This window comes from Gouania willdenowi, chromosome 4 (genome assembly GCF_900634775.1).
Source record: "Gouania willdenowi chromosome 4, fGouWil2.1, whole genome shotgun sequence".
Taxonomy (NCBI): domain Eukaryota; kingdom Metazoa; phylum Chordata; class Actinopteri; order Blenniiformes; family Gobiesocidae; genus Gouania; species Gouania willdenowi.
This window is the reverse complement of record NC_041047.1, coordinates 25,876,684-25,891,994: the sequence shown is the minus strand read 5'-3', so window position 1 is coordinate 25,891,994 and position 15,311 is coordinate 25,876,684. Positions and strand designations below refer to the sequence as shown.

The window sequence follows — 15,311 nt, the reverse complement described above, 5'->3', positions numbered from 1 at the left end:
GTTTTTCAAAGGAAAAAAGTTGAATTTGTTATAATTTGAACACTTAAATGTAAAAAAACTGCGTTCAGAAATGTATTGCTGATGTATATGCTGATTAACTTTATTATTCATGTTTTCCATTCATTTTATATCTTGGTTAAAATTATTCTGAATTACCTAAAGGATGCTCTGGTGGCCTGGACTTGACCCTCAGACTTTGAGTTGTAGCATTTATTAGCATAAATAGCTAATCAGGCGGGCTAACACGTATGTTAATTAGTAACACTGGCAAAGTCCTCTTTACTTAATCAATTCAACTTTATTTATATAGTGCAAATTACAACAATAGTCATCATGAAGCGCTTTCAAAATATTAAATTCTTAAGAAAAAAACCCAACGTTAGTTGTTTAGTTTCAATAAATAACTCGTGAAATTATGCATATGTGCATTTATAATGGAGTTTGTTTTTGTACTAGTGACTGTAGTGTACAAATAACAATAATATATAATTCTTTAAAACAGGCAGAAAGAAAATTATTAATAAAATCCAACTGAAAAAGCGAGTGTGGTGTTTAAAAATCACACGCTTTATTGACTTGTAAAAGATTACTTTACGGGTTTTACTTTAATTTGATGAAATGTTTTTTTTTTTTGCTTGTGACGTCCTATTTATTTATTCCGTATTAATATATTTAATTTAAATAAATAATATAATAAATATGTGGAAACACTTTGTTTAAATTACAGTCTTAAATCTCTGGAGAATGATTCTGTCTGAACCAAAAATAAAACGTTGACGCATTAGCTCAATCTTTATCAGATTGTTAAAGAACATACTGTACATTCTTTAATGAGTCTTCATACGTCATGACTTGTTTTCCAGATATGAGCAACTAATAACTGCAGATTTGACCCCCAGGGGAAATGGGAGACGCCTCTGAATGCATTAACCCAGTGTGTCTGTCTCCCACAGTAAACCCTGCTCCTGTGGCAGAAAGCAGTCAACGTCTCAGTGGAGAGGACGCGTCAGTCTGAAGCCCTGACCTCAGCGCAAACAGCAAGATCTCTGTCCCAACCAGGAATTTATACCCTTACACTCTCTGAGGTGGAAAAGTGACTCGGGTACAAGTGGGAGGGGAAACTTTTCTTTTTGTTTTTTGTTGAAAAAGTGACGTCACACTGATTTTCAATCATCACCAACAAATGAGATTTGTTTGACCAATTTAATGTCGTAAATCCATGTGTTTTTGACATAAAACGTCACAATGACCTGTTCTGTTTCACACGAGCACGGCCCTCCTGACCTACAGTACTTTCAGGAAACTTCAGCACTGATGTGCGTGAAGCTGTGTAATGAGATTCAAATCCATGTTCACCAACACAGACAGACACCTGTCCTGTTGCTTTCCTCTCTGCTTTAACCAGAATTACGTCACAACACACGAAAACATTTACTGTATATTATTATCATCATTTCAGTATTAGTCGTGTTATTATTGTATAAATTATTTTTGCATCTCGTTAAATTACAATTCAATGCACAGCAGGACTGAGAGGGAGCTGTGGAACGTATTGACAAGACAAGTCTAATGTAGAGCTGAGCAGACATAATGCTGTTTGACAAGTGTTAACGCTGAAGGGCAGCAAGTGTGGAAACATGGATTTAACACACGGCAGAGCCAAAAAAGTCACTGTGGACACACATTTATTGCTTGTAGCAAATCAGTACATTTATTTGTAAAAGTCCAAACTGATTAGGGGCATCAGAGGCCATGCATTCAATTAGAAATATTTAGTCTTTTTCCCAAAAATGTAACACTTTTTATCTTTTTAAGATTTAGCTTCCTTCTTTTTCCATTTTTGCAAGTTTTTTGACATTTGACATTTTTATACAATTTGTCGATTCTTTGACCACTTTTTACCACCTTTTGTCCAAATAAGCTACCTTTTGCCCAATAAATAACACTTGTTTCCTTTTTTCCCTACATTTTGCCTTTTTTTCTTCCACTTTATTGCCCTTTTTTCACTATTGTTTGCCATATTTTGCTCATTTACGCTACCCTTTGCCATTACATTCCAGCTGTTTCCTCTTTTTTGTCAATTTTTTTTCCACTCTTATCTGCTTTTGGCGTATTTTAGTCACTTTTCACTCTTTTCTTTCCACCTTTTCAACCATTTTTTGCCACCTGTTACTCATTTTTTTTGCCACTTTTACTTTCACTTCCTCATCACTGTTAAATGGCTGGCTGTGATTGGCTTGATCACCATTCAATCAATCTAACTGGACCAAAAAGTTTTCGATGAATCCTTCTGTAAAAAATGAGGGGGATGAATTTTAGTTTTTATGAAAGTGCGGGTGTCGCATCCCCCACGAGTGAGACGCACCTGGAAACAAGTTGATGATATACTTGATTAATCCACTTTTGTCTCACAATACAGTTTTATTTTAGTTACTAATAATTCAAGCACTTTTATATCAAACTGAAACTCAATTTCTGTTGACGGTAACACATTTAATTTCCACAGGGCTGTTAAAAGTAGCTTTTGGCTTTTTGCAGCTCTACAGGCAAATGTGTTGATCTCACATCTGTGAACCAGGAAAACCATCATGCACCAGTTTAATCTTTAGGGGTTTAAAAGCCTGTGGCGTTGGGAGGGCTCTGCCTGTGCTCAGCAAACAGAATGATTCAAAACATAGCATGGAAATTTGTGCGATCCGCCCATTTCTAGAATTGCAAATAGGCGGATGTTTAAAGAGCTAAAAATGAACTTTCAGTCACTTATTTCACTTGGATTGTGAAGTTCAAACCACTGTCATTTATAACTTCATTTTTTGTCATTTTTTTTTTGTAATTTGGCTTTTTCAGCAACTTTTTTCATGTGTATGTAAATCATTGTAATATTCAAACGTCAGTACTACTGTATTTCACTTTGAAATGCTTTATGTATTGTTCTTTTTTATTATCCAAAGAAATTCACATGTATTGTAAGAATATTTTCTGCAGCTTTTTAGTGAATTCCCAATTTTGTTCAGACATTAGGATTTTTGCCATACAAGTGTTTGTAAAATGTTTGCCAGTGTTACCGTTAATCCTCTTACACCTGGCTGAGGCCTTTATTAAATAATCTGATTTACAACATTTAGGATCCATACTAGGGCTGGGCGATATGAACCGAAACTCATATCGCGATAATTTTTTTCCAAAATGGCGATATACGATATAAATCTTGATGATTTTAATTCAAATAAAGTCTTCAATTCTGGATTAAATTTCTGATGCAAAACGCCACACAGGCACATTTATTAACAAACAGCTGCACAATATGTGCAACTTTTGGCTTTTTCTCCTCTAAGGGACAGCACGTGTGAGTGAGTTCTGTAGTGAGACTTGTTTAGGAGAAGTAGTGAAAGCAGCGACTCCTAAAGCGGGTATTTTAATACAAAATAAGCTATTAAAAATATGTATATTGATATAGCCAATATTGTTGTTTTCTATATCGCCAAAAGAAAAAACTCAGTAAATCTTGAATATCGATATATGGCCCAGCCCTACTCCAGATATCGTCATTATTTTGATTGCCGTCGCATCATCGTGATGTCTTCCAGTGTCGCCCTACTTTTTCCACAGATGCACCCAGAAACATTTATGTTGAAGTTTTTACGATGAGAGGAAGAAGAAGAAAAAAATAAGCAGCATATCAGTGACATTTTTCTATATCTTGTCAGTTTGAAATCCTCACAATAGGAAAATCACTGAGCGGGCATGTCAGATGTTTGTAGATGTAGAGCATCAGCTGTTGTGTTTTGCTGTCAATATCGTATCTGTCATCTGTATATTAGAATGATCACAGTGCATCACCGTATTTGGCTTTATGTGACACAGCAGGTTTAGGAATGGGTCAAAGGTTCTTTGCAGAACTATTAATGGAAGCCAAAAAAAAAAAAAAAAACACCATAAGTCTTTTTTTTTTTTTTCTTCGTTTATTCTCTACATGTGCTTAAAATGACACTGTATTTATTTTTGGATTGTGTGTAGGTGTAGGTGTAGTCAATCGCAATCACTCTAGATGTTTACTGTAGTCTCTCTCTTTGGGCGAGTTACATCAGAGACGGTTTACTTCAAATTGATTGCAACATTTCTACGTGTGTGTGTGTGTGTGTGTGTGTGTGTCGAAAGGAGGAATGTGTCTTTTTCAGATGTTCAAAAAGAAAAAACCTTGGTTAGTCCTCACGATGTGCAGTGGCCAGTCGTAATCCGTTTGTTCGCTGTTGTTCGTCAAACGAAGACCAGTCGCAGCAATATTTTCACCGTCTGCTCTTTGCGTTCATTTTCATTGCCTTATTGAGAAATGTCAACACGTAGGTCTGTTACCGTTCGTCTATTTATTTTCCCTTGTGACGTTGTATTTATTTTTGTTTCTCATATTTAAATGTGCTCAGAGAATGTGTACATAAATCTATAAATACATATATAAAGATATACAAATATATTTTCCACTTGACATGGAGAATATTATTTTTATTTGGTTTTATTTTTGCTGCTGGGCAAAGAAATAATTGCAATCTACATGATTTGACTGTATCATATTCTACAGTGTGTGTATTGAGATGCCAGCTGGTGTATATTGATGGTGTGTAAACCCACAGCTATATTTCTTTATAAGATAACCCGACCAGGAGGTTTGACTGGGATTCTCCCAGCTGTGTTGTGTACATGTTCAAATCGCTGTGTGTCCTCATCCAATAGGGAGAGTCCTTTGCAGAGACATAGCATGACTTCAAACTGAATATGCATATCAGACATGTGTATTTATGTATATCTGTGTATATTCATCTATTTATATGTGAGGATAAATAGATGATTGTGTGTGTGCGTGTGTTTGGACTCAATCAGAATGAATACATACAAAATAAAGCGGTTCTATATGAATTGTTGTGCATCAACATATTGTCTCTCCCTTGGACTATTAAACTGTTTTAAATATAATGAAAGTTATAGAAACATTTGTGTTCTAAAGCTTGGATTAGAGCAATGGTTCCCAACCTTTTTTGGGGTCGTGACCCCATTTTTAAATCACAAATTTCTGGTGACCCCAGAGACACATTTTCTCTTGAATTTGACTACTTTTTTTTTTTTTTTTTCCACTTTTTTTTTATTTTTATTGAAAAGACAAATAGTTACAGATTTTCTTTCAACAAATTCATGTGATTTTGCTTTTCCATTTTTACTTTATGAAACTTAGGACAAAAAAAACAATAGAGAGTAGGGGTGGGAACCTCACAATACGATATGCGATACACAACTCACCGTAACTATTATCTCACGATATGACGATACTGCGATTATCGATATAATGGTCAGAAATCAAGACCAATAGAATTATATCCATTCTATGACATCACAAGAAAAAAAACATTAAGTGGAAAAAATACATTTTTTTTATTTTATATATCTCTGAAAGACAATAAATTGAAAAAGTGTCCTATGAACAGTGACACTATTTTAGTGCAACATTTCTGTAAATAAGTGTCAACATACCAATGTAAACGAATAAGTATCTCCAATAGTGCTTTCTGTAAACAAACAATAGGATCTTTCTCACCAGTGACACCATTATAGTGCAATATTCCAGTAAACAATATATTATATATATTGACAACATTTCTGTGAAGACCTACCTGCACATGTTAGTGAAAAAGCAGAAAAGGTTTTGAAAAAATAAATACGTTTTAAATAAAAAAAAAAACGATGATAGATTGTGTAAAAAAATATTGCGATATATTGCCGTATTGAGATATTGTCACACTCCTAATAGAGAGGTGGGGCACCTCTTTTGGTTTACTTATATTATCAACAGCAGCAATTATCAGTATTTATATTTCAACATTACATGAAATCAGATCTTGTAGGCTTAACATATTCTGTCCTTTTTAACCATATTCTATAAAATAAGTCCACTTGCAATTTCAACTGAAATGAAATGTTTTCCATGATGTAGATGTCGTGTATAATGTTGATTCAGTCTGATATGATTTTAAAACCAATCAGAAATACACCGTTTTTTGGTTTTTCTGTTTTTCTGTTTCTGATTTTAAATTAATAAAAACCACAAAACCAACTCGTTTTATCAATTTTTTTAATTTGGTTTTGAAACGAAATAACCAAAGAATGAAAGGTACACGAATATTAATCCAATCCTCATTCATTGGTTTTTTTTTTCACGCTTGAGCCATCTTCTGGTGATGGCCTTTTTAAATTGCTGCTAATTCAATTTATTTGTATAGTGCAAATTACAACAAAGTCATCTCAATGTGAATCTCATTGCAAATGTAAAGTAGTTTATTGTCAAGCCCATCCATGTTCTATGCTACCAAGACAGATTGATTCAAATGTTAATGGGAAAACTATTGAAAATACATTTTGTATATGTCGAATCTCTACCCAATATTTTTGAATAATTAGCCTACTTTTTGATCATGTTTTTTATACTATGTTACTGTGCAAATACAATGTGACAAGATGCGCCAGCTCAGATATTTTTATACTGCATTTTAGTGGAACTGGATTTACATTTGAGAAAGTGAACTTATGAAATACAGTTGTTAGAGATTGGTGTGTGGTGTTTTATTTTAAAGAAAAATAATAATTTAAAAACAATCAAAAATCTCATTTCAACTTGTATTTTTTATTTATTTATCAATTACTAGAAATTTTAGGGGACCCCATTTAAATGCCAGGCGTCCCCACATGGGGTCATGACCTCAAGGTTGAAAAACTGATCTAGATAACGAACAATATCTGGTAGAAAATATTTAGTTTGTGCTTTTGATTAAAATATAGCATTCATTAATCATTAGGGTCCGATGTCCCAGAATGGGACAGAGGAACCTATTGTTTTCGCTTTTATTTATTATTATTATGTACCTCCCCACTTTGAACGCTAATTCGACCCCCTAAAACGCCCGAAAACTCACCGAAAATTGCACGCACCTCGCAAAAAATTCGATAATTTGGTGGCGTGAAAAAAAACTTTGTTGTTGGTGTTGTTCCCTTCCTATAATAATGACCCTTATTAATGCAACTCGGGGAGTATAAATCTTTCCATAAAGAGATTTGTTTAGTCCTGTCTGCCACAGTAGCTTTAATTTCCTTAAGATTAATGATAACACTTTATTTACCCCGTCTGGGAAATTTGTGTTTTACAGTATTTCAACAGATAATGAACCCTGAGAGAAGAAACATCAGTGAGCAGAAGAGCGAAAAACAGCCAACAGTGGACCATTATGTCGGTAATAACAAAAGCACGAGGGAAAAATGATTAAAATGTCATCTGTCAGACAGTATGTTATTTTCATGGTATGGCCCACACGTGTCAAACTCAAGGCCTGGTGGCCTTGTTCCTCACAAACAATTTCACAAAATTCCTCTAAATTACACAAAAATTGGTAACAAATTCAAGAATTGTTTTAAGTGAATTGAACTGATATTAAAAAACTAGGCAACAATAATGTTAAAGTTGTTCTTTTTCAGCCCCTATCTAAAATCTGTGGCCCACTTGATGTCAAACTTATCCATATTTATCCCTTGAACCAAAACTAGTTTGACACCCCTGGTATAGTTTGTTTTAAAAATTAAAACTTACTTTAATGTCAGTGTTTCTGTGTTTTTTTTTTTTTTTCATTCATCATACATATAGAAATCTGTAGGGTTTTTAAGTATTTAATGTATGATCCTGGGAATAACAGCAGTGTTTCTTCTCACAGAATAACACTTTAAAGGCTGGTGATTAATCGATGAGTAATCACAAGGAGAACAAAAGGTGTCACAGCCCACTGCACTGAAAAGAAAACGTCTGATTGGTTAGTTTGACTGTCAATCAGTCAAAGCTCCCTTCTGATTGGTCCAGGTAAGTGTGCTGTCACTCACATGCTCAATGTCCTTCCTTGAAGGCTTGTTATCTCCTGTGTTGAAGGCTTCTTCTTGTTGTGTTTGTGGGGGAACTACGGAGTGTCCAGCCGTCTTCCACCATGGGAAACAGAGACGACGAATACGACTACTTGTTTAAAGGTAAACTTTAGCTCAGTGAAAGTGTTTCAATTGTGACAGCGGCCTCTATGATAGCAGGAAACTGAGGGAGGAAGTACACTAAAGTCAGCCTGAAGCTAAACTTAGCACAGCTAGCAGTAAAAACTCAACACCGAAGCTAACACCGACCATTTTATCTCTGTCTGTGCTTCGGTAAGTGCTGGTAATTGTTAACGTTTATATTCCCAGCCATCAGGAGAGCCCTCGGTTTACAGTAAGATCAGTGGTAACTTATACTGTTTAACCAGCTAGCTGGCTTAGCTAACACGCTAGCTCGAATTAAAAACAAATCATTAAAGTTAAAAGTCATAGTCACTGAGGCAGGCCGGGAGAGTCCAGTCTGACACTGATAAACACTAAAAGTGATGGATTGTGTGTACAACAGCAAATGTCCCGTCAGGAAAGACCTGGAACTAACTTGTTTTCTATAAGAGTTTTATAGCAGACTTACTATATTGATACAGAAACCGTACGGCTAGCCACTGCAAGAAAGTGTCTATTCGTACGGTTGCATTACGGACAACCCCCAGTGCTGTTGGTACGTTTACCAAAGTACACGTACGGCTATACTGTAATCCTATATTGCAACAATTTTTAGGGTTAGGTTAAGTCTTAGTCACGTGAACTAAACTGACCAATGAGGGGCGCAGCGTACGGATATAACGTCGGTATATTGATATGGCAACCGTACGGATAGACACTGCCTTTATTAAAGGACCGTAATGGTTCTGTACAGCTGTACATGTCACTAATACTTTGTTTTTTTTAGGTTCCCTTTAGAGTTCTCTACCTATATTCAACATTATTAATCTCTAATCCTTAACTCATCAGAAAACTTTTCTGTGATCTACTTTTAATTTGAAAACTGCATAATCACCAACATCTTTTCTTAACTTGTATATCTATTCTACATGTCTATACTCAATCTGGCCTCTCTGAATTTATCTCACAACTCTTAGCTGTTTCTCAGATGTTCTCATTCCTAATCTGTTTATTATTATCAGACATGAAGAAAACCACAGCCCTGTCACATCTGTCTTCTATAGCTTTGCCTTTTGTTTCTTTAAAACCAAACATTTTGACTTGTAAAATTGTATAGACATTATTTTTTATTTATTTATTCATAATGCACTTTCTTATGTCACCTATCACCCCTGTGAAATTTCTAGGGGTGTCCCGGTACAACTTTTTCACTTCCAATACGATACCGGTATGGCAGCCTTGCGTATTGGCCGATACTGATGTCAATATTAGAGTTGTTACGATACCAAAATGAGTAACCACGTTACTACACCAGACAAAGTATCATGGTGCCGGGTTATATCACGATACTAAAACCTTTTTTAAAAAATCATTATTATTATTTTCATGAACTGCAATGTATTTTTACAAGTTAGAAATACTTATTAATTACTTATAGTGTTGTTTAGCGCATGATAAGAGTATATGAACCAAAGCATATAAGCAATAAAAAAAAAAAAAATGAAGTTAGAATTTATATGGTTGAAATTAAAAAAATAATCATTCAGTTTCCTTGGCACATCAATTTATTTTTAACTAATATAAATAATCAACTTAGGATAACAAATCCATTGACAATAATTCTTCTCCAACATAATAAACCATAGAGGATAAAATACAATAAACAGGAAGTGATTCATTGAGGATACTATATTTGTATGCATTTTCTGGGTGACATCACTGGTGTTTTATGGTGTGATCCCTCCTTTGTATGTATATAATTTGCAAATATTGTTTGTACATTGTAAATATAAATTAAAAAAAAAAGATCACTCTGAGTCCGTGCGGAAAAAACAAACAAAAAGTGTTCCCTCCTTTGGCTCCTATAGCTGGTGACAGCGCCTGCACAGTGGATTTCCTATTGCTTTCCCGTCTCTGCCTCCATTAAAGCCAAAATAGTTCCAAATGGGACTTTTGGAGTTTGTTTTTTTCAGAAAAGTTAGTGATGGCACTGACGACGACGCCGCTGCAGACTCGTCGCTCAAGCCCTGTGCTTCTGCCATGTGTTGTCTTGTGTTTGTGACTGTAAGCCGTGCACGTGTCCAGGCGAGACAGAACTTTAGCTTGTTTTGATGCAAGTTTCTGTCGAAGCGGAGCTGCCTTCCGTTCCTTCATGCCGGCAGAATCACACGAACAGCCAATCAGCTAACAGACGGGTGGACCCAGCGTACGAAAACAGCCCATCATATCTCCGGACGTCACCAGTAACAGGCAAACAGCCAATCATTCAGCAGGTGTGGAGTTCGGTTGCCATGTTGGTTAGTTTTCAAGTAAGTAGCGTGCAGTGAGCTCAGACTGTGCAGTGAGAAGCCTGGAGGAGAGTAGAGGCAGCCGCTATGTAGTGGGAACTGGTACCGGTAGTATTGTAATCCACGGTAGTACCGTAGTGTAGAATTTATGGTGTAGTAGGAACCGTTACAATTTGGCACCGCAGGGTACAGTGGGTATCGTTCAACTATAATCAATATATGATGCGATATCAGCACGAGTCATACATACTTTTATTACTTATTTTGTAGTGTGGAATGTTAGAAAAGGCTTGATAAGTGATGTTACTCAGAGAACAATAGTCAACAACAGTAGGTATGAGAAAAACTGACCCATTTATTATTAACCAACTGATTACATACATTTTAACCTTCAACATATTTACAGTATTCTGCAATTGAATTAATATGATATTTATATCGGAGATTTTAGATGCAGTCCGATAAAAGACGATATTTGTTTTCTGGCTGATATCGGACTGATATCCGATATCACTATCGGATTGGGACACCCCTAGAAATTTCTTAATCCACTCCACCCTACCTGTGCTCTCTTCATCTCTTCTCTGCATTGTTCATTGCTTTAAATGCTTGATCCCAAGAATTTATAATGATTCTGAATCTACGTTAGGGAGAAATAAACATATAGGGCTGAGCAATATATCAATTCAAGATATATTGAGTTTTGTATTTGGCGATCTAGAAAATGACAATATTGTCTATATTGAGATCTATCGATTTTTTTACTTTTCAAATAAAAGTACATGCGCTGTCCTTTATAGAAGAAAAAGCCCAAAGTGGCACATATAGTGCAACCTTTTGTTAGTAAATGTGGCTGTGTGGCTTTTTTTATGAGCAAATTTAACCCAGAATTGTCTTTCTGGTAAAATGTGAATGAAATTATTTGAAGAGTTTAAGAAACAATAAGGGACACAATAATTTTGTGAATGAACCAAACACCATTAAAATAAGTGAGATTAAATCTGTGAACTAATTAGATCTTTAGATAATCAGTGTATCACATTCTGATATTAATGGAGGTTTTTTCTCCTCAAACTACAATCAAGATTAAAAGTCATGGACTTTGATTATTCCTGGGGACACATTATGACAACTCGACAAAGCTGCTTTGTAAAATTCCTTTGTACATTTTGTTCTGTCTTCACAGTTGTATTAATTGGAGACTCAGGAGTTGGGAAGAGTAACCTGCTGTCCCGTTTCACAAGAAATGAGTTCAACCTGGAGAGTAAGAGCACCATCGGGGTGGAGTTTGCCACCCGCAGCATCCAGGTGGACGGCAAGACGATAAAAGCTCAAATCTGGGACACAGCAGGACAGGAGCGCTACAGAGCCATCACCTCAGCGTGAGTTTACTCTGTAGATGTGTGTGATAAGACAATTGTTTTCCGCATCTTTTGTTCCTACTAATTATTTTTCCTTTTTTATCAGCTACTATCGAGGTGCAGTGGGGGCTCTTCTCGTCTATGACATCGCCAAACATCTGACCTATGAGAATGTAGAGCGTTGGTTGAAGGAGCTGAGAGACCACGCTGACAACAACATTGTCATCATGCTGGTCGGAAACAAGAGCGATCTCCGCCACCTCAGGGCTGTACCAACTGATGAGGCTCGAGCCTTCGCAGGTACCGTAAACTTTTTAAACTCTTCACTTGGAAATCAGCACAGACGTTCTTAAATCTCTCTCTGTATATGTTTAATTTTAACCCTCCTGTTATCCTTAGGGTCAGTTTGACCCCATTCAATATTTATCATTCAAAAAAACAATAGTTGACTTCATTTTTGCTTTGTAATTCTTGGCTTTTTGTAATTTGATGGGTACAATTGATTAACTATAAAATCATCATAATAATATTTGTTCAATGTGCTGAACACATATTGCACACAACGGTGTTCCTCTGGGTGGTGTCCCTCTCGGTGTTCCAGCTATGTTTACGGTGTGAAACTTGTCTGTTTGTGGGTGACCCATCATGCGACCTTACATCCCCATACCTGCAGGTACAGGGTTGAACTTTTGACTATATACATGACATGGGGGAGGAGACAATAGTCTCATTTTGGGACAGCTCTTTCACAGTAAAAGTGACATATAGGAGGACTTTATAGTGAAAACCCCGAAATATAGAGATAGAAATAAATAAATGTCTCTGAGAGGAAAGGGGGGTTTCCAACATCAATTAATCAATGTGGTTCATTATATGAGAGTCATGAATGTGCACCCCAAATTTGAAAATATTTTGATGAAAGATTTTCAAGATAAACTAACTCTAAAACTGAAAGTTTGACCTAATGGTGGCGCTGCAGGAAAGGTTATATCACCACCACAACCAGTAGGGTTCATACTCTAGTGGTCATTAATGTTGTCAGTAAATTTGAGAACATTTGGTTGAAAACTATGCAAGATAAATTGATTCTAATTTAAAGGTTTGGCCTGATGGTGGGGTTAGAGAACAGGTCAAGGTTTCATCATCAATGGATTATTTATGTTTTCAACAAAGAAACAAAGTGTCTGATACAAAAAAAACTTGGTAAACAATTTTCTGAAAATCATTTTCTGGAGACAAATATCCTTGGGGTCAGATTGACCCCAAGGGTAAAATGTGTTAGTAATACTAGAGGATAATAGGAGGGTTAATTTAGTGCACTTGATGGAACACATGTGTGCCCTAATGTGAAGCTTAACTATAACTGAGTTCCTCTTTTTCTGTTGAATCAGAGAAGAACACCGTTTCCTTTATTGAAACTTCTGCTTTGGACTCGACTAATGTAGAAGAAGCTTTCAAAAGCATCCTCACAGGTGAGAGAAGTGATGAACTCTGCACAGGGTTGGGCTCAATTATAATTGATAGTTAATTACAATCATGACATCATTCTAATTGTAATTGGAAAGAAAACAAATTTGTCGTAATCGTAATTGAGTTCAGATATTAAAATAAAAAATATGAACGCTAATATTTTCATGGATAAGGAAGTCTAACAAGGTAATCAAGAGATGAAAAACTAATTAGATGATAGTTAATTGATAGTTGATTTATGACATGGGTCAAAACCGTCCTGTTATCATTAAAAATGCCAACACAAGAAGAAGGTTATGTTTTATGGGTGATTTATTTCCGGCTCGGTAATTGTGCTTAATTTATTTGACCTGTATTAATTGAGAACGTAATTATAAATTCTTACAGAGGAAAAATACTAATTGTAATTGGAAAAAATGTTGGTACGCATAATTGAGTTATAATTGAAGATGTAATTGATAATGTACCTGACCTTGACTCTGAACATCTAACTGCAAAGCTCAGTGTGCTGATGACTATGAATAAAGCGTCATTTATCATCTCTTGCAGAGATCTACCGCATTGTATCCCAGAAGCAAATATCAGACCGAACTGGCCACGATGACTCCCCAGGCAACAACGTGGTGGACATCAGCGTCCCGCCCACTATGGATGGTCAGAAGGGCAACAAACTGCCCTGTTGTCAAAGCCTGTGACACCTGTACCCTTAGTTTTACTGTGTGACTGTCGGTCTTGGTTTCTGCGTTGTCTTCTTCTTCATGCTTCCTGTACTGCTGCTGTCATTGGGCCTCCACGGCTTCAAAGGACACTTGACATTTTACATTCCTCTTGCTGTTTGTCCTGTCCTGTCTAAAGGACTCGAGGACCTGGTAAAAGCCATGTAAAGCTGTTCAAAGGTCGACCTCTAATGCTGGAATGAACTAAGCTCTGTTTTTGATTCTCTCCATGATGATTCTATTGACCCACTCCCACTGGGGGAGAGGTGAGGGATCATTAGCTCCACCCTTTTTCTTTTTCCCTCCCTCCATGTAGCTGTGCTTGTCCTGTTCTCTTTGTGCACAGTCTCTGTGAGCTTCTTAAAGCTCGCCTTAGCCCCGCCTCTCCTCCCCCCTGTGGCCACTATGGCATGAAATTAGCATGAGCCAGTGACCGCATTGGCTGTGATTGGCTGACTCAACACAGGAGCTAATGTGAAAATGTTTTTATGTGTGTGTGTGTGTGTATCATAGTGCACAAAGATACCAAAGGAAACGGATGCAATCAATCATTTTGAGGCTGTAGGGTTTTCCTCTAGTTGCATTTAAAGCTGCTCAAGTAAACGAGTCTTGGCACAGAATGTGATGCTCTGTTCAGATTGTAATGTGTGTGTGTGTGTGTGTGTGTGTGTGTGAGAGCCATGATTTGTGAGTATTTGCCTTTACTTCTTCTCTAGAGTTGACTTAGGTCACACTTGCGCAAAACCAACTTCCCTTTGCACTAACGTCCAGTGATTTCAGTGGAACAGGAGGTAACCATAACGTTCTACGCAGCACAAAAACAGTTTAAAGGTGACCGTTGAAAATAAAGGATTAAGCCTTTTCCCACTCCAACATTTTCTCTCATAGACTGAACTAACTAGCTGTTTTTACTAAGTGATGTAAAAGGGTATTGATGCCCAAATCACCTTCATTCATTGCTTTCACTCCATCTACTCAAAAAGATGAATTTTGAAAATGAAAAACACTCAAATGAACTGTTTCTTTTCTCACCAATTCAACTAAATGTCTCCCAGTGGGATTCATTCTATTACATTTCATGTAAAATTTCAAACTTGTTCAAAAAAAAAAGGTGTGAAGCAGTCCAAGATTTTTTTTTTTTTTTGAATTACAAAAATGTTTGAGAAAAATAAAGCTTATCTACATGATTTTAATGCAAACGGTTTTGTGATTATTATTATTTTATTATTATAATTTATTGACATTGCGTGTTTTTCCAGGTTTCATGGCCTGGTGGTGTTATTGCAGCTACCTACTCGACCAGTGATCTCAAACGGATACACAATGGCAATACAGGGGGTTCGTACTTCAGAGACCAAGAGTGGAAAATTAACAAATGACAGCATTAAAAATATGGGGTTTTATAATGTTTATTTTTAGTTTGAAAT

General features: G+C 36.2%; 2 protein-coding genes across 7 annotated transcripts in view; both read left to right on the top strand.

Moving 5' to 3' along the window:
- Positions 1–7,838, top strand: part of pip5k1ca (phosphatidylinositol-4-phosphate 5-kinase, type I, gamma a) — a 73,721-nt gene extending 65,883 nt beyond the window's left edge. For 4 of the 6 annotated variants that reach the window (XM_028445519.1, XM_028445515.1, XM_028445514.1 and 1 more), the window contains one exon: positions 954–2,032. In XM_028445519.1, the coding sequence (XP_028301320.1) occupies positions 954–956 (3 nt within the window). In that variant the 3' untranslated portion in view covers positions 957–2,032. Of the gene's footprint in view, positions 1–953; positions 2,033–7,187; positions 7,272–7,745 lie in introns of those variants that run through there. The other 2 variants (XR_003673981.1, XR_003673980.1) reach the window with 2 other exon arrangements.
- A 54-nt stretch (positions 7,839–7,892) lies between these two features.
- Positions 7,893–15,077, top strand: LOC114462583 (ras-related protein Rab-11B-like). The gene is made up of 5 exons (XM_028445520.1): positions 7,893–8,049; positions 11,524–11,719; positions 11,805–11,998; positions 13,090–13,170; positions 13,718–15,077. Exons 1-5 carry the CDS (start codon positions 8,010–8,012, stop codon positions 13,861–13,863), a joined length of 657 nt encoding a protein of 218 aa, XP_028301321.1. The 5' UTR covers positions 7,893–8,009; the 3' UTR covers positions 13,864–15,077.
- The last annotated feature ends 234 nt before the right edge of the window (positions 15,078–15,311 follow it).